Source organism: Ixodes scapularis, unplaced genomic scaffold, assembly GCF_016920785.2.
Source record: "Ixodes scapularis isolate PalLabHiFi unplaced genomic scaffold, ASM1692078v2 PGA_scaffold12__126_contigs__length_90152505, whole genome shotgun sequence".
Lineage (NCBI taxonomy): Eukaryota > Metazoa > Arthropoda > Arachnida > Ixodida > Ixodidae > Ixodes > Ixodes scapularis.
In genome coordinates, this window is record NW_024609838.1 from 28787253 (window position 1) to 28806637 (window position 19385).

Here is a 19385-nt window from a genome sequence, read left to right on the forward strand (position 1 = left end):
TGGTGGTCAGTCTTCTCGTGGAATGTTTGTAGTTTCAACATTGGCCCTCTCTTTTTTTTTTTGCAGCGGCAGATGTAGTCTGGGTTCTGACGCCTTCGTCCGCAAACAAGCTGAAGAACTCCGTGGCAACCATTGCAAAGAAGGACAACAACCTCGAACTGAAGAGCTTGGCACAGGACCTAGCAGACCTAGCAATGAACACTTGTTGAACTGGCAGCGTAATATTTCTAACGAGTTTGCAAGCCCCCTCTGTGATGGTAGAGAAAAATGCCAAGTACAGGTTGACAATTTAAAACCTCTTTATACACGGTATATTACATGAATGTGCTTTGTCATATTAAAACATGCATGGTTCTAGATGGGATGGTTGTGGCAGTGATTGGGAATGGCTGGGTGGGCAGCAATGAAACGCTCTGGAACAGACACAAAACTAGTTGAGGGACGGTTGGAACATCGCATTTCGGGATACAGGCCGTTAGCAAGATGCGACAAGCAACGGGCACGCTCGTCATTTCAGGAACCGATCGTTATTCCGCCTCAAATTAGCTTGGCACATGTGGAATGGTGGTAAGTACTAAGACCCCTCTAGCCATTGCCGATTTGTTTATTATTTTTTTGTTTCGGCATTATGACTCGTCGTAGGTTAAAGAAAATAAAAACTTAACACAACTTCTTGCTCAGACATGCAGAGTCGTTCAAAGGGGTGCTTCAGTTCCTCTCGCACAATTGGAATCTAAGTACTCTCCACACTACTATAGAACAAAGGACATGCCAAAGGCACGGCAACCACTGACAAGGTTTCGGTTGTCCCGCCTTCAACATGAGCCTCTCGCCTGTTCTGCAGCGTTTTGATTGCACGTCCTGCCTCAAAGCTCGGGATGCTCAACAACATTTAAAGGCAGAACGTCCGGAAGCAGTTGCAGTGAGCGACTACTTGTAAAATTGAGTCGTTTTAAGGTCCGGTCCGCACATTAAGGTTTGAGTGTGGTCGACTGCTCACGTTAAGAGAACGTGCTGGCGCCATCTATCGGGTGGCCCCGGAACACATCCGATTTGCTCGTATTTTGTGCGTCATTCTTCCACCGTGTGTGTGAAATAATTCAGACAATGTTGTACATGATTGTTTCTCATGAATAGTGCGTAGACCTGATCCTGCAAATACCGGCAAACCTTCAGTCTAGCAATACACGGGTTGGAAGTGTGCCAGGGATACCCGACAGATGGTGCCAGCAAGTTCTCTTGTTGTACATGGTTGCAAGGCGGTCGGTCACACTTCAAACGGAAATGTGTGGGGCCGGGCTTAGGACCCCTTGAGGTAGAAGCTAGCGATGTAGGATTGCATTCTCGAAAGCTTTCGGTCGCCGGCAAGAAACGTCTCTATGCGAGTCCACGTAGGCACGAGATCTTCCACATTCCGTTTTGTTGAGATGGTCTAGGCAGAGCACGCGTCAAAAGAGCTCGTCGTGGCACGACGAGGCGTCCGGGCCGGTCGCCATCTCGTCGGAGTTGGAACAGGATGCCGAGTCACTCTTGTTGGACTCTAGGTTGTCGGGCAAGGCGGGCCGGCACGGGCTGGTTGCCATCGCGTCCTGTTCATTGGAGATGCCGATCGACTGGATGAGGGAAGCCCTTCGGGACGACGCCGATCGGCCGCTCCTGGTGACGGTCGAGACCGTTCCTGAAAATGGATAGTTTGACACACTCTTCAGCGTGGCTTCCGAGCTGAAGTACCAGAAGTCTCTCCAGCATGGCTTATAGTACCGGAAGTCTCTTCAACATGGCTTCCAAGCTGAATCAAGTACTGGAAGTTTTTCTTCAGCATGGCTTTTAAGGTGGAAAAAGTGCTGGAAGCTTCTTTCTTATGGCTTCCAAGCTGAAGAAAGTACCAGAAGTCTTTCTTCAGGATGGCTCTCGAGCTGAGGCACTACCAGCCTTTCTTCAGCATGGTTTCCAACTTGAATTAATATCAGAAGCCACCATACACACAACATAAAAAAGGGGGTCTGCTTTTTATTAGTTAAAGGACACATGCAAAGGAAAAAAACATTTTTTTTAGACAGCTTAGATGGAAAAAGGATGTCATAAAACGATTTTACAACGAAGAAACAAAATTTTTAGAGCTATATTTACGGCGCTATACGAATTTGTAGTTGGCGCTCGCGGGAGCCGCCGCTGGTCACGTGGTAGGCCCGCGCGCCGCCGCGCTGCGTCGCCGCCGCACGCTGAGCGTTGTGCGAACGCCGCTTCAACGCGTTTCTCCACGCCGCCGTCGCCGCCGCCGCACAAGTTCGTCTGCTTCGGGGCGCCGCCGCCGTCGTCTGACCGGCGCACAGGTCTATCGCGTCTGCTTGCGCTTTTTCAGGAGTTTCCTTTGGGCTCTAAAAGTTCCTTATTCGTCTTGGTTTTTTGTTATACTTCAAAGAAAGATGAATAAGTTACATTTAGAGGCCATAGGAAGCTTTCGAAAGAGCGCAAGCACCACGTGATAAATAAAGACCAGTCACGTGATAAATACAGACCACTTTTACGCGGTGCCCGCGGGCGCCAACTACGAATTCGTTTTGCGCCGTAAATATAGCTGTAAAAAATTTTTTTTCTTCGTTGTAAAATCGTTTTATGGTGTCCTTTTTCCATCTAAGCCGTTTAAAAAAAATGTTTTTTTCCTTTGCATGTGTCCTTTAAGAAGAGCGCTCATGTTTAGATTTTTTTTAAGCTTGAGCAGCAGCTGATGGACTCCTACCTTTAAATATTTTTACAATAAATCTGTTCAAGTTTTACAAACATTGATAAACAGATCAGGGAAAAAGTTACAAGTGCTTGGTACATGATTGTCTAGCTATGTATGCTTGTCTCGGTTAAGGGGCAGCACAACGATTTTCGGACTGGCCAATTAACTGCGGAAATTAATCTGTGTCAACTATAAAACGAAGAACAGAAAACCGTATTTTCTTACGAGCACTACTTTTTATTTTAAAAAATGAAACAAATCGAAGGTCAAAGTGCCTCTCAACTCTGCACGTCGCCTTTCGAGTGACATACTCTGGGAGATCAGATGGTTTCTCCTGAGGTTCTCTCTCCAAAGACCCCAGCCGCTTCCTCCGTGATTATCGACTTTTAAAGGATTAGTTGTCGAAGATCAGTTCATTATGCGAGTAAATGCGCTATTTTGAATGGTGGTGGAATGATTGTGCTTAGCCTGTGTACAGGCCATTGCAAGGAACCCGCAATTTTTCTGATTTTGTTTTTAATACATTTTTACACCCTCTAAGGCTGTCCCATGAGAAGAGAGATACTACTTTACTTGAGACACTGTAAAAATGTCTTGGCAGTTGCAGTGCCAAAAACCACCGGGAAGCTCTCCACCTCTTTGACACTCAATTAGCCTCATTTCTGGCACTGATGACCTGATGGCAACCGCGAATGTGTATCTTTTTGTGTGTATATGAAATTCTGCTGGTTGTTTGACCCTACACAGGATCTGCTTTAGTGGGCCAACACAATTTGTATGTACCCATAAATAATGTATTTTATTCTAAAAACAAAAAAGGGAATGAAGAAAGAGTAGTACGCTACATTGAATTGTAATGTGTTACACTTACGAATGAATGAAAGCTTGGGCGTCTCCACACCAAAGAGATTCCGCTGTAAGGGTGTCCCTGACAAGAAAAGAAACGAGAGGTGCGTTGAAAGTAGGGGTGTGAGAATTTCACATTGATTCAAGTGGTACAGTGTTAGTATTACTAGTTTCAACACTACAAGGAGAACCGGTATGCCCTGCACTCTAAGGAATCCAGTGTGTCTGCTTTCCCACTTTCCCGGGAAAGTGGATGCACTAGAAACTTTGGAGTGGCTCTTCCTTGCACTGCGAAAGCCATGAATGATGCAGCACAATCCGATTCAAACCGTTAAAGCTCGTTCACACTCTTGCAATCGAGTACGGCCGAGAGAGACAAGACCAGTTTTTAATCTTCTTACGACGTCTTAGGACCAGCTCCGCAGCAGCGTGCCTGGTCCTAAGAAGTCGCAAGAGGCTTAAAAACCGGTTTCGTCTCTCTCGGTCGTACTCGGTTGCAAGAGTGTGAACGGGCCTTTATTCACACACTTTTGGAGTTGAGAGCACTCCACCCAAACAAGTGAACGCTTACCAGGGTTCCTGACACTTCGCTGCCTGCAAATGGGGGACAACTGCATGCCCTCGCTGTCTGGAGTGCTGCCTTCGCTGCAGCGCACTCGGCCGATGGGACTCGAGCACATGTTAAGCTGCAAGTAGAAGGGGGCTCGGTAAAAACCACAAGCAAGAGCCACTAATTAGGCTATGCTCGAGGTATTGATGGAGTTTTGACATGCACGTTCCTAGCTGGAGCAAACATTTCCAGAAATCTGTTTTTCAGCTTTGAACCTGTTCTGTATTTTTAACACCAATAGATGTTTATCATTTAATTTGTTTTCTTTCTAGCTGATCTTGTATTTTTAACATTGACTGACGTTTATCAGTGTTTTTTTTTTGTTGTTAAAACCGGAAAGTATATGGCATATTTATACTCGGAGAATATTTTCTCACAAGCAAACGGTGGTGCATAAAACTGGGCAAAGGTTTGGTGGTACAGGGCCAAAAAACATTCTCCGCTTCATTTGGTTACTAAAGCCTTTCTGGTCACACATCGTCAGACTGAAAACTCTGCCACGTTGCAAAAAAATAAAATACTATACTTAATAAGAAAAGAACAGTATGAATATATAGACCAGGGGTGGCCAGGCTGACCGGCCTAAAAGCTGCAAACAAAACCATGAGACATCTAAGAGCCACGGGAGGGGGGGCGGGGTGCTAACTTTTGTTCAGAGCAGTAAACGAAAGTTGAACTACTTTCTATCTATCCGCATCAGAAGCAATCCAACTGTACGTAATGTAGCAGTAGCACAAGACCACCGAACTGCAACCTGTCTTTCGATTTAAAACGTGTTCCATTTCTCTTCTTTTTAGGGAAGTGCTCGTGTGCCGGGAGGGAGGCGGGAGAGTGGGGGAAGGGGGTTAGGTAAGGGAGGGAGCCGCGAGCCACACTTTAACACGCGAAGAGCCACATGCGGCTCGCGAGCCGCAGCTTGGCCACCCCTGATATAGACACAAAACGCTGCATCTGCATGAGTGTTTTGTGTATCCATGTCTACTATTTGTCCCCTTGACTTCATGCCGTCGTCTTTTGACCAATTATTCCAAATGAATACCTTCAGTTTATCTGTTTCAGCTAATAACAGCCTATTAGTTCTTCAGTGCTTAGTTTTATCTACTACTCGTCTGTCAAAATATTTTAATGCATTGTTACAATAGTCAAGCTTTACCAGAACAGGCGTGATGCAGGGATCCAGTTTGTCTTCTGCCAGGGGAATGGGACTTGAACAGACGCTCATGTTTTGACTGCCCGTCCTGCAATTGGAGAAGGAAAAAATGTATCGGTGATTATTCCCAAATAAAATTGCTTATTTGTTTAAAAGGCAACTCCAGTAATTACGAGAAAGTTGAGTTAGTGGGTGGTTGTATATCCCGAGGCAATAATGAACAGGTCTATGTCATTTCTTTAAAAAAAGTGCAGTATTTTTTGCGCAATCTTATTTTGAAGTTTACTATGAACCGAAACTAAACCCTTGCCTGTGGTGGGCGACATTACTCCTGTGTTGTCACCTACGTGCCCTAAATATGTGGTACAAATCGTGATGTCGCGTACAAGGTGGCTGGGTGCAGCACGGCGCAAGGGCGAATGTGTCATCTGGCACGATCGGCAGTCTTACACCCGACGACGCCTGCACTGCCGTGGGCGCAGCTTGTTTTAATGCCGAAACAAAAAAAAAAAAGTTTTCCCAAGGGATTGCTTTGAAAACATTAGTAGAAAGTGAAGTTCAGTAGACCACACTTAGGTATGTTGCGATGGGTTTGTGGAAGCGTGCCGTGCTCAATGTCGCAAACTGGCTCTCGCACTTGACAGACGCTGCCAGCGATGATGCATGCTTGCACGAGAGCGCATGTGCGTTCCGCAAATCAGGCAAGGAACACACGAGCGATAAAAACATGCGCTGCGCGGCAGTATCCATAGCAACCGGTCCTGGCATCCCTACGTCACTTTCTCACTGCACCGCGGAGCTAGGATCTGGTTGGTTCAGAGAAGGAAGCGCAATGCGCCTGTGGAGTGCCTAGTGGCGAGTGGCGAATGCCACGCGGCACCCAGTTTCATTGCTCACGTGTTCCTTGCTTCACATGGCCAACGATGGGTGCACTGCTAGCACCGCCAGTAGGATTTGCTTGAAAAAGTATGAAACAAGCAAACAAATCTTCCTGGGCACGACATGGATAGTGCAGGGTGGACTGCACCGACGCGGTGGTATATACTGCGCTGCTGGCTACATGCCAGCTGGGATTGGCATGTTTTGGTAATGTGAACCTCAAACTTTGTTTGCCAGTTTTATCAACTTTTTTGTCAACTTTAGGCGGAGTTAGATCGACATACTATTTGGCATGCGGTCTCTTAAGGCGATGCTAAAGAGAATGGCATTGTGTTCTTAATATTAAAATGAACCGTAGTTGCCCTTTGAGACTTATCATTTTGGTGAGGCTAAATATACTTGAAAAAGGGATCTTGCGTGTAAAGTCAGAAATGTGCAGAATGCACCCGTAATGGCACCCATCCACGCTACTCGCAGGGCTAGTGGAGTGGCTTGGAAAAGGAAACAAACCGTCTGGTTCACGCTGCTACCACATATTGTAACACAGATGGTCAAATCTGCTAGACCTGCTTTCAGGTGCTGATTTTTAAAAAGGTTCCAAGTTTTTGTACCTAGCAGTGCCATATGCAAGTGCCAGCATCAACACGACAGTTTGCTTCCGTGCGTAGGAAATGAGCTTTTCTTTTTTATCTTGCATTTCTTTTTTTAGGAACCTTCACTCACAAAACTTAAGTATGATAAAGGCACAACCTAAAGATAATTTCTGCAAAGTTTCGTTACACTGCATTCATTGGCTAATTTATACAACTTTTTTTTATGACCAAATAGCACTCTGGAACTGCCCGTAGACTTGAAAGGCAGCCCATAAAAGCGTTCTGCTTCAGAAACAAGACTGTCGATCCGCCGATCTATGGCGTCTCTGAAGAACAGAGGAAAACCGTACCTTTCCGGAGTGCGAGCCCTATTTTCGACGGCGTTGCAGAAGAGCTTTCGCCTCATGGAGTCCCTTGTGCTGTTTGGATTCGAAGCCGGACAGTTCAAATCCGTTTGGTGTTCTTGGCTGCGATCGAAGGTGAAGTACTGGGCTGCACGAAGGATCGACAAAAGGCCATTGGGTTTCACCTTCAAAACAAGGTTTTAGAGCAGCCTTACCAAGGGCGGCCGTGATGTCCGCGTCTGGGGGTATGCTCAAATCTGTTTGGCTCCAAACTAAAAAAAAAGAAGAAAGACACCCCCAACAATGGGAAATGGCATCACATATTAGAATGTACCATAAGGTACTACCAGGTTACATTGAGAAAACGAAACCCGGTTTTTCAGCTTGCGTAAATAAACTACACATTACAGAAAGCTGAAAACTCCGTGAGAATGTGACGCTAGCGGTGGTGATAAAATGCGAAAGTTTGAGCTGTATCAAAAGATACAAAATAAAAAAAAAAACTTCTCAATAAGCCGACGCCCACCTGAGCCTAATCATCAAACCGTAATTTAAGATTGGGGCCACCTGTAGCCTTTATTTCAGTGAGAAAACTGAGACAATACTGTTTTCTGCCATGCTGACAAGTTTTTTTCACTGACATAATTGCTACAGGCACCAACAGTCTCAAATTTTGGTTCAATGAAATTTAGGTTGTGGTGAATGCTGGCTCATAAAAACATTGTTTTTTCGTTTGTATGTCTTGAACCAGGTAACGTCATGTGTTCAAACTTTTGAATATTATCATCACCGCTAGTGTCGCATTCTCACGGAGTTTCAGCTTGCTGCGATGTATAGCTTATTTATGCGGGCCGCAAAACCAGGTTTCATTTTCTCGATCGAACCGTACACTCTATAGTACTAGTTTGTATCATATTATGTGCAAGCGAAGCCACAGCTACGATCACATTGTCCTGAACAACGCTTGCACTGCGCAAGTGCACATGTTTGGCAGGGAAACTGAAATTCCAGTGCTTGCCTTTGCAGGTTCTGCAACGCTCATACCTAAAGGTTGACAGCAACCTTCACTTTCAGTCCTACAACATATGAAATGCAGTACTTAAAAAAACTATTGTTTTAATTTTTTTTAGAAGACATCAATATATATATATAAAAATATAAGTAATGCAACAACATCAATTTTCCTGCCAAATTTAGCGGGGAAACTGAATTGGCCTGTAGGTGCCGTGACGTGCGGTCACGCGACAGCAATTTTGCCCGCGGGGAAACCGAATTTGTGTACAGATCATATGACATCAATTTCTGCACTAAATTTAGTGGGAAGTACACAAATGGACGGACAAATTTCGACGTCTTAAAATGAAATGGAGTAACAGCACAAGTGGTTTGCCTGTACAATTCAAACAGTAGTCCAGAAAATGGCGGTCAAATATTTTAACGGAACGCCTACGCAATGGTACGCAACGGAACGTGGATTGAGCAAGCACCTGTTTGCAGTGTGTCAGACGGTGGACCAAGCAGCGATCCGGCAATAATCGCACCGTCTACCTAAGAGCATTTTCTTACGAGTGGAACGGGGCCCATTCGTCCACTACGAAGCCGCGGTCCCACTGCCAATACGTTGTGCAAAAGACAGTCTGCAGACAGTGTGCGAGGCACGCGTCTCCTCCTCGTACCACTGTCCCGTCGCACCTGTTGCGCGAGAACCGTCTTTAGTTCGAAGCATCGTGAATGAAACGCGTCAGCAGATACTGCAGTCGTTTCGTCTGAAGCAATCACCGCGTCTCCTGTACGACGTACGAGCAGTTTGACTGCGGTGGGCACGGCAGCGAGGACTCACCTGTTTTGTGACGACGCCTTTCCTCTACGGTGGGTGGGAGAGAGAACCTCTCTCCACTACCTGCGGAGAAACGACATCGGTGGATGCTGGGGGAAACGCTGTCACAATCCCGTCGTGCCCCGCTTCGCCGCAACGTGCGAAGGGCCTCTCCGAAGCCTAGTCACGTAATAGATACGTAATGGCGCGAATGAACGGGTGGTGTCTCTCTTGAGTCCGCCGTGAACAAGGGCAGAAATTGTCAGCAGAATAGGCTTCCCCATGGAGATGACAAGTTTGTCGCATAATTTATGTCGAACGCGGTGCGACATTTGTGGTTGTTTTGCTCGCTTTATGGCCAAACTTAGTACTTTACAGTGTGATTGCCCGGTACGACGGGTTAAGTCGCCACAATTGAATTTGATCCATAGGCACAACCAACCAAAAAAAGCTACAAAGCTGCAATGAAGCTGGGGAACTGCATCTAATCGTTCGAGCCAAAAAGAAAAAAGTAGCGTTTTGATTCGGCCATAATTCGCACGATATGCGGTGATCTCTGTTTTTGCCCGTTCGGACATCGTAGTGAGTCGTTTTGCAAATGGCACTGGGATCCCACATTTTACCTACAGGGCCTAGGTTTAAGAAAGGGAGAAATCCAAAGCATGAAGTGCGTTTGCAACTTGGCGGCGGACACCTTATGCACAGATTGGATGCACGTGCGCGCATTATCGTTTGGCAAGGAGGATTGCGTGCGCAGGGGCTGAGCACAGTCTCTGCACTGGTTTTACCTTTGAAGCAAGAAAGAGTGGTTCTCTTTTGCAGTTAGCCCAGCTTCATGCCTCTCAAGAGTTGCAGCTGGCATCCTTCGACAGAGTCATTCACACTTATAATTCGGGTTCAGTGTTGCCGCAGTTTATTTTGTTTTAATTTGGGGGGTTCGTTTTAGGAATGGGGGGGGGGGGTATTTTTTCCCCACAGACTGCATTTTTTCAATATAAATTTTTGGCGCCGGCCAAAAACATTAGGGTTTATCGGGGCTCGTATTCAAGAAAAATAAGACACAGGCATGGGATTCCCTAACTTCCAGGGAACATACACACAACCCAAATAGTTGTAAAACACTCTCATACTGATAAGAGAAGCAAACGAGATAAGGGTAGCGATTCTCGAAGAAAACAGCGGCCTCGCGGACAGTTTGGAGCGGGTTGTACCCTAGTTGACACACAGTAGAGCTGTAGTTAAAATTTTCTTCCCATAAAGTTATTTTTTTTCTTGTTCCTTATTGAAGGACAACTTAACTTGTGTGTGTGTGTGTGTGTTTTTTTTTTTAGTTTTCCCAGTTTTTTTAAAAAACGGGCTAACAGAAAAACTTATTTATACTGTCCGAGAGTGTACTCTACATGACGCAGGCACGCTGTTGCCCGACCTGAGTCCTGTAGCCGTCGTGTCAGCCGGGTTCTGCGGTCCTGGGGTTCCCATGGAGAAGGCACAATGTCGTGGCGCGAGAAGAACGCCTCGATCGCCTGTTGAGACTTCTCCTCGTACAGCTCGTCGTTTCTGCGAGGAAAAGGGATCAAACTAAAATACATGTCAGGATCCTGATAATAACATTGTCTTAATTCTGGCACACTTTTCAACTATCTATTAATCCACATGTGCCTATTTAAAAGTATACTGTTTGCTCACTAAATGGAGGTATCTTTTTTCACGGATTGCACCCGCTGCACTCCTCGTGACATGTAAAATGTGGTAGATTATTTCTAAGTTACATATTTTGCACATATACTCTATACAGTATACGTAACCTATTTTATGTGCATTTATTAAAAAAAAAATCCCGCGTGATTGCTTGCAAGTGAGCTACGATGGTAGTGCCCTTACTCACGTGGGATTTTTAAAATCTCGCACATTTTCTTTAGGGCTCAAAAAAATAAACGGCACAATGAAATGTTTCTTAACACGCTCTACAACTTTTGCATTAAAAGGTTAGGCATTTAATCTTTATTAATTAACCAGTTTGGCACATTACAGAAAATATCTCGACAGGACTGCAAACAATACTGTCACGAAAATAACCCCTGGAGAAGGGGAACAAGAGGGACAAAGGACAAGCACAAATCTCCAAACACAGCTAAATGACTGGTGCGCGACCGAAAAAATCTGCCTGGTCCGGGTATCGAACCCGGGACCTCTCCAGAGATTTCTGTTTGTCCTTGGTCCCTTTTGTTCCCCCTTCTCCAGGGATTATTTTCGTTCTTGCCCAGCTCGCTTGCACCTCTGCATTTAATTGCATTATAAACAATACTGTGTTGGTTTGACTTGCGCAGCATGCACCAGACTCTTTTAAGACTTGGTGCAGGTTAGCTGGTACACCCTGCATATAATATGCATTAACGTTCCGGCCGACAGCTGGTTACGTTGCTGCTTCGAAGAGTCGTCAACCTAAATGTTGTTTAGCTGAACTCCACTTTGTTGAATTGCATTTGAGCAATCAGCGAGGAAGCTTGCAACTCCTAATCTCCACATTCTGTCACGTCGGTACACTACTATAACCTGACCTCAACTCAAGCTTGTGAATTTTACCCAAAACACAAATCTATGGTATGTGCAATACAGTCAAATCAATAATTCTTTAGTTCTTTGTGTATGTAATTAAGGCTTGTTCACACATTTCTGTTTGACCAAAGTCGACTGTGCTACCACTGGTTGCGACGGTTTACGATGAAATAATAGGCTGGCGCCATCTATTGGGTAACTCTGGAATGTGTTCGAAGATCTGCATATATTTTATGCATCATTAGGGTTCCAAGGCTTTTTCATAGATAGCGCAGGTGCAGCTACGCAACAGTCGCAGCGCATTCGATCGCACAGTCAAAAGTAAGTGTGTGAACCAGCTTTTAGCGCAGACTCCTGCCGCCGAGATTTCCGCCCCTTGGCACCATCGTAGCTATGGCAGAAAACAGTAGTACATCGATGATTGACGATTCGGATTAACAGCATTGTTCACCAAGCACTTTCTGCTAGATGTCGGTTATCCGACGTTTTCCACTTGCCTCGTCGCCTGTTCCCGGTGTATGTGACTAGACTCTTCGTCGATGTTTGCCGGCCAAAGCACAGCCATCTGGTCGATGGACCAGCGGAAAGGTTGCTTCTGGAGATTTTGCACAAAAGACGATACGGTGTTAGCACTTCAACTTGTACTTTGAAAAGGTAATTTGTTAGTTACTTTCAGAACAAAAGTATCGAAGTTACTGTTACAGTTACCACAACAGAAAAAAGTAGCTCGTTGCAGTTACTTTAAAAATGTGACGGCATTATGTCTTAGTTACTTTCCCATAACAAGTGCATAAAGATTACTAGGTTTCTCCACGTCACTTTCAAACGTGGCTATATCTGGGCCACAACTCGTGAGAAACTAGATAGTTGCAAGTTAGCCCAAGGCGAGCATACGACACTCAGAATGTCGGAACGCATAATTTCGGAAGTGCAAGGAATGGCTGGATTGTACTCGTTCAACGATATCTTAATCCTAAAGAAACTACAAAATTCCTCGTTACTTCAGAAGAAGTAGCTGAAATACAGCTACGAGTTACATTTATAAAAAAAAGTAACGCGTTACAGTTAGGTTTGTCACCAAAAGAGTTACGATCAGTTACTCACAACACGTTACTACCCAAGACCGGCTATGCGGAGGGGATCGGTGGCCGAGTGGGCTGAAGCGCACACCCAGCTCGACGTGCGTGGAGCGAAAGCTCGCGCTGCAGAACCCAGGGATCCTGTGTTCAAGCCCCACCCCTGCCCGTTTCGATCTGGATGAGCATCGTACCGGCGTGCGGTCGTGTATCACTACTGCGTGAACATGTTAAAGACCCCAGGTTAGCAGTCGTATTGCACTGGCAAAATTGCTCATCTACAGTGTAAACCTGTGTCGCCCCTACTGGCAGACCAACCTTACGCTGTATAAATCACTAAAAATGTCCAATTTGACTTTTTGACCGGCTATGCGGCACTCACGTGGCCGGGGCTCGCTTGGGTCATGGACACGAACATTGACGGGGAGCACGAGGGCAGAGTGAGTTGCGCCGGCTCCACATCGAAGGGGGTCCACTCCCATTCTGGCTTGGTGGGGGTGGCGGGCAGGGAGGGCTCCTCCCGTACCTGGCTCGAGCTCGGCAGAGACTCCGAGTCTGCGTCGGTGGCGGTGCTAGAAAGCACGCATGCTCCGCTCCTGGCAGACGGCCTGGCTGCATTGCTGCGCCGCCAGAAAAGGGGAATGTTGTCTACGGGCGCAGTTCTGCTCACACGCCGTACAACCGCTTATACACAGCACGGAAGACACTGTGTTCGCTGTGGACGTGAGAATGGAATCGTCTGCGGACGGTGCATGTTCAAAGCATCTTTGTGTCATATGTACGTCTGCAGACAGTTTTTGTGTGACCAATGAGACGGGACTGTCAAGAAGAAACACACCTCAAACTGCAGACTGTCTTTTTGTATGATGTATTACCAGTGTGACCTCGCGGCCTTAGAAACGTCTGTATCCTCTGGGGAAAACCACTGCTTGCTAACCTTCCGTTGGTCACGACCGTACAGTACTCTCTAGGTCGTCGGCCCAACTTTAAAGGTTGACCAATTAATAAATTGAATAAAAGATTTTTTTTTTAAATGTCTGAGGTTTTTTTGCACGCAGGTCTCTTCAGGCCATTTCGTGAGCCGAAGATTTGCAAAATAAACACACTTTCGATCGACCAATCAATCGACCTCTGAAAATTGGGCCGAGGACCTAGAAACTGCATTGTACGTCGCTCATGGTCCACTCATAGTATATGTGATTAAGCTTTCTTTTTTTTTTTTGCTTATTTAATAGAAATTAAATATGGAGGTGTTGTGTATTTATGTTTACAGCTCACACTGCAGAACCCAGGGACCCTGGGTTCTGCATCCCTTCCTGCCAGTTTCGATCTGGATGAGCACATATGTACCGGCGCGCAGTCGTGCATCGCTACTACGTGACGCATATTTAAAGAACCCCTGGCTAGCAGTCGTGCTGCACTGGTTAAATTTCTAATCTTGCGGTGTGCAACAGTATTGCCATACTCTGGCAGACTCAACACACGCTGTTTGAACACGTACGTCTAATTTCTGCTTTGTATTCCCGCTTTTATGTTTCGCTGGCTCGTATTTATGTTCGTCTTGAATGCAGTACTGGCTTTCGTTTTACGAAGACGGGAGTTTATCGAGCGTCGCCATCAGGGGCAGATTTAGAAGGGGGGTCCGGATGGTCCTGACCCCCTTCTTGAATTCTGCATGCGTAAAGATTTAGGGCGTGCAAACGAGAAAGGGGGCGGATCTTAAACATGAAGCGTACTGAGCTTCAACTAATTTATTTACACTATTTACATTAGGTTAAATCTGAGACGTGACGAGCCGATCTTGCGGGTGCCGTTGTTCCTCGATGTCTGTGCTGTCTCGAGCGCCGAGAGAGGCCGTGATCGCGCGGGCACTTCTTTCTCTTCTTTCGCGCTTCGCTGGGAGCCGCTACATGGTTCCCCCCCTAGCGAGGTTGTGTGTAATGCGAGCGATGTGTGCGATGTGCTTGTCAACGAAGTTGCATCAATTTCTTGTAGCTCATTGTTTGTGAGATGTGCAGGCTTAATGCGGTCAATTGAAATTACTTCTGCTCGGCCGTTGACTGAAAGCGTGAATGTTTTGTCAGTTCGTTGCAGCACTGCATAGGGTCCGTCATAGGGACACTGTAGTGGACGTCGCACCGTGTCGTTTCGCACGAACACGTGACTGCAGTGGTGAAGGTCGGGACTTATGAAGACCTTGCGTGACTGAGTCCTGGTTTGGATTGGTTGGATGTTTTGGAGAACCGAGCGTAATCGGCTGGCGTAGTTCTCGCAGTCAATGTCACTGCTCTTTTCAGTTGTCTGAAAAAATTCACCGGGTAGTCGGAGGGTAGTGCCGTAGACCATTTCGGCGGAGGAGCACTTAAGTTCGTCTCGCACGGCAGTGCGGATGCCCAGCAGCACCATTGGTAGGACTTCGGTCCATGGGTTTATGGACGTGTGTGCTCTGAGTGCCGCTTTCATCTGTCGGTGAAACCTTTCCACGAGCCCGTTGGAGGAGGGATGGTATGCCGTTGTTCGTATGTGGTGTGCACCGAGAAGAGTTGACAGTTTATGGAAGAGAAGACTTTCGAACTGTCTGCCTCTATCGGTTGTTATTGTCGCCGGCACACCAAAACGGCTGGTCCACATAGTAATAAATGTGTGGGCGACAGTCTCCGCGGTCATGTCTTTCATAGGCATTGCCTCTGGCCAGCGAGTGAACCTGTCCACGCACGTCAGCAGGTAACGATAGTCATGAGACGGTGGCAGCGGTCCCACGATATCCAAATGTACGTTGTTGAATCGGGCACCGGGAAGTTGGAATGTGCCTACCGGTGTCACTGTGTGGCGATGGATTTTGGCTCGCTGGCACTGTTGGCATGCCCGTGCGAAGTTTCTAATGTCTGACTTCATCCTTGGCCAAACGAATCGAGCTGAGATGAGGTTTTGTGACGCCCGTATCCCTGGGTGGGAGAGTGAGTGAAGGGTGTCAAAGACGACTCGTCGAAACGGTGTCGGCACGTAAGGTCGAGGATGGCCAGTAGAAGTGTCGCAGAGAAGTGTTTTGTTGCATTCAGGAATTGCAATGTCTTCGAGGACCAGCGCTGTTGACGAAGAGCGAAGGTGCTGAAGTTCTTCGTCGAGCTGTTGCGCGGTGGCCAATTCCTGGAAATTGATAGCTGTCTGTTCAGTTGTAAAGGTGTTGACACCGATCCGGGATAGCGCGTCTGCGACGGTATTTTCTTTGCCGTTGATGAAACGGATGTCGCTAGTGTATTCCGAGATGTAAGCCATCTGTCGGACTTCCCTTGCTGTGTAAGAGGAGCTGTTTGATGTTAGGGCATATGTTAGGGGTTTGTGATCTGTCAGGATAACAAATTGACGTCCTTCCAGAAAATGGCGGAAGTGTTTAACGCCCAGGTAGATTGCTAGAAGTTCACGCCCGAATGTACTATACCGGGTTTCGGTGGGTGTCATTTGCTTTGAGAAAAAGGAAAGTGGTTGCCACCCGGAGTCGGTAAACTGTTGGAGTACGGCACCAACTGCTCCATCGGAGGCGTCGGTCACAAGGGAGAGTGGTGCGTTAGGTTTCTGATGGGCCAATGTTGTGACTTCGGCAAGTTGTTTCTTGATTGTCTCGAAGGCGTTGAGTGCAAGTTCGTTCCACTCGAGTGGGATGGATTGCTTGGGATCTCCAGTGAGAAAACGGTTGAGTGGCTGGAGAGTTCTAGAGCAGTTTGGAAGGAATCGTCGATAAAAGTTTATGAGCCCTAAAAACTCACGTAGTTTCTTTGTTGTTTGTGGTTGGGGAAACTGTTGAATGATGTTCACCTTCTCCAGCAGGGGACGGATGCCGTGCTTGTCCACATGATGTCCCAAGAAATCCAATTCGGCGACGCCAAAGTTGCATTTGGCCGCATTGAGGACGACACCGTAGTTGTGGAGGCGAGAGAAGAGCTGTCGGAGGTGGTCCTCATGTTCTTCACGTGTTTTGCTGAAGACGAGGACGTCATCGATGTAGGCGAAACAGAAGTTTAATCCACGAAGAACTTGATCCATGAACCGTTGGAAGGTTTGTGCTGCATTCCTGAGACCAAATGGCATCCGAATGTACTCAAACATGCCAAATGGTGTCGTGATTGCAGTTTTGTGGATGTCAGATGGTTCGACCGGTATTTGATGATATGCCTTTACAAGGTCTATTTTTGTGAAGATAGTCGATCCGTGTAGTGCCCCAGCAAAATCTTGGATGTGGGGAATTGGGTACCGATCCGGCACCGTGATTTTGTTGAGGGCTCTATAATCCCCGCATGGTCGCCAGTCACCAGATTTTTTTGGTGCCATGTGCAGGGCGCTAGACCACACGCTGGACGATGGACGAATGAATCCGAGTTCCAGCATGTGTTCGAATTCATTTTTAGCGATTTTTAGCCGGTCCGGGGCGAGGCGGCGTGGCTTGGCGAAGACTGGAGAACCTTTGGTGTCGATGCAATGTGTGATGTTGTGTTTGACTGATGCCTCAGTGTTGCATGGCTGCGTTAGCGTTGGGAATTCCTCTAAAAGGTTTTTCCATGGAGCAGCCATTTTGAGGGGTTGTAAAGTAGAATTTAACGATAGTGCCTTTGATAGTACGCCTCGGATACTGAGGTGTGTTGTAGAGTCAAGGAGAAGACGGCGCTTGACATCCACGATGAGGGCAAAATTTCGGAGGAAGTCTGCCCCAATGATTGCGAAACGCACGTCTGCCACCAGAAATATCCAGCGGAACACGCGCCGGAGTCCCAGATCGAGGGTTAGGGATCTCTGTCCATACGTTTTTATCGCCGATCCATTTACCGCCTGGAGTGGTTGGGTCTGTTGTCGGTGCCGACGATCCTCCAGCGTAGGAGGAATGATACTGACTTCAGCGCCGGTGTCCACCAGGTATTGGATCTTTGTTTGGCGATCAGTCACGTGGAACAAACGGCTGATTGTGCTTCCCGCTGCACTGGCCGTCTTCAGTGAGTGGGCGAGGTGTTTCCCGGAAATGCGCATGGTTGGGTGCATTTTCGGGCGTCGTCTCCAAATAATCGGTGGTACCAGCACCACCTGTTGGTATCATCGCGGGTTGCGCTGGGTCGACGTCCCCGAGATGTGTGTGGAGAGGATGGTCGTGAAGGACGGGCACGTAGGTCTCGCAAACTCTTCGCTAGCTGGTCAACTTGCTCTGAGAGTCTCTTGTTTGATTGGAGGAGTTGAGAAAACTTCTCCTCCAAGGAGTGAGCTCCTGATGACTGGCCAGCTGCTGGTGGTTTTTGGCTAACTGCGGAGATCCCGAGAGCGGAAACATCCATGATTTTATCTGCCATCTGGGCGAGTGTTTCCAAGGGCTCCGATAATGTGGACAGGATCATGCGAACTTGTTGGGGAAGTCGCTGAAGGAATAGTTCCTTGAAGATGGATGCGTCGAGTGATTCGGCGCGGTCTCCCAGAAGTTGATGCATTCTGCGGAGGAGATCGGAAGGTTTTCTGTCGCCTAGCTCCTCTTTGGTGAGGAGCTGCTGGATGCGGCGTTGCTCAGATTCTGTAGTCCTCCGAGTTAACTCCATTTTCAATTTTTCGTATGGATTGTCTGCTGGAGGCGCTCGGAGTACGTCCCGGACGATGCCAGCGATGGACTGCGGGAGGGCAGCAACAACGTAGTCGTATTTTGACAGTTGCGTTGTGATACGGTTTTTTCGGAAGATGGACTCGATAGTGATGAACCAGAGTTCCGAGTCCGTGGTCCAAAACTCAGGTAGCTTGACCGTGGCAATGCTTGGAGGGGAAATCTGGTCGCCGGTGGATGTGGATTCGGTAGCTGGCGGAGACATTACCGTTGTTGCTGAGGGCCGGGTCAGGGCTGAGGTCCTGTTGCTGAGGTTTCGGGTCACCAATTTGAAGCGTACTGAGCTTCAACTAATTTATTTACACTATTTACATTAGGTTAAATCTGAGACGTGACGAGCCGATCTTGCGGGTGCCGTTGTTCCTCGATGTCTGTGCTGTCTCGAGCGCCGAGAGAGGCCGTGATCGCGCGGGCACTTCTTTCTCTTCTTTCGCGCTTCGCTGGGAGCCGCTACAAACATATGATACGCTGACCAACACCTGACCCCTCCCTCAAGAAATACCTGCGTCCGCCCCTGGTCGCCATATCTTTGCATTCCAAGAATTTTGTACGCTTTCCTCTACTAGCTGTCCGTAACCGTTTATGACATGGTATAGCATTTTCTTTGCAATTATAAGCCACCGTACACTTTCCGCTTGCCAGATGGGGTGCTTATGACAGCGTCCAACAGGTCGGTCGGTGCCTTTGAAAGCTCGGCCTTCGAACGGTACACAAAGGGCCGCGACAGAAACGAGGTCCCGGCGTACGAGACACATTGAATGACGCCCATAATAACGCGTTATCGTTGTGAACGTCGCATGAATGTTGTAAATTTACTCACCAAACGATAGAGTCTCCAGAATCAGTCATTTGAACCGAGAAGTGCGAAGCGAGGAAGGCGGTTAGAGAAAATAACCCCAGTTTGAGATCGGGGGCGGACGTTTTCAAGGAGGGGTCTGACACCCGGCACTTCGATGTGGCAAACTCAAAAGCGCTCGGTGTGTGTTCTGCCCCTCAGTTTTTGCGCTTTATAAAACGACCCCCAACAAAATCGACGAAAAAGAGCGTGCCGGGACTTTTAAATAACGCGGCCAATGAGCTTGCTTGAACGTTTGGGCAGTTTGGGTGCGTTCGTTTGGTCGCATTTAGCGAGCAGCGCAGGAAAGAGCGGAAAAAAGG

General features: G+C 47.3%; 2 protein-coding genes across 2 annotated transcripts in view; one reads left to right on the top strand and one right to left on the bottom strand.

The window, feature by feature from the left end:
• Positions 1–362, top strand: part of LOC115316623 (proteasome adapter and scaffold protein ECM29) — a 100360-nt gene extending 99998 nt beyond the window's left edge. Inside the window, exon 46 of the mRNA XM_040221482.2 lies at positions 67–362. Within this exon, the coding sequence (XP_040077416.1) occupies positions 67–209 (143 nt within the window). The 3' untranslated portion in view covers positions 210–362. The remainder of the gene's footprint in view (positions 1–66) is intronic.
• On the bottom strand, positions 282–19335 carry LOC121835357 (protein aurora borealis-like). The gene is made up of 11 exons (XM_042289494.1): positions 19048–19335; positions 12981–13218; positions 12020–12117; positions 10393–10523; positions 8991–9050; positions 7366–7422; positions 7157–7298; positions 5338–5422; positions 4146–4260; positions 3600–3656; positions 282–1678 (listed from the first exon to the last, which is right to left on the bottom strand). Exons 1-11 carry the CDS (start codon positions 19074–19076, stop codon positions 1449–1451), a joined length of 1242 nt encoding a protein of 413 aa, XP_042145428.1. The 5' UTR covers positions 19077–19335; the 3' UTR covers positions 282–1448.
• Between the last annotated feature and the right edge of the window lie 50 nt (positions 19336–19385).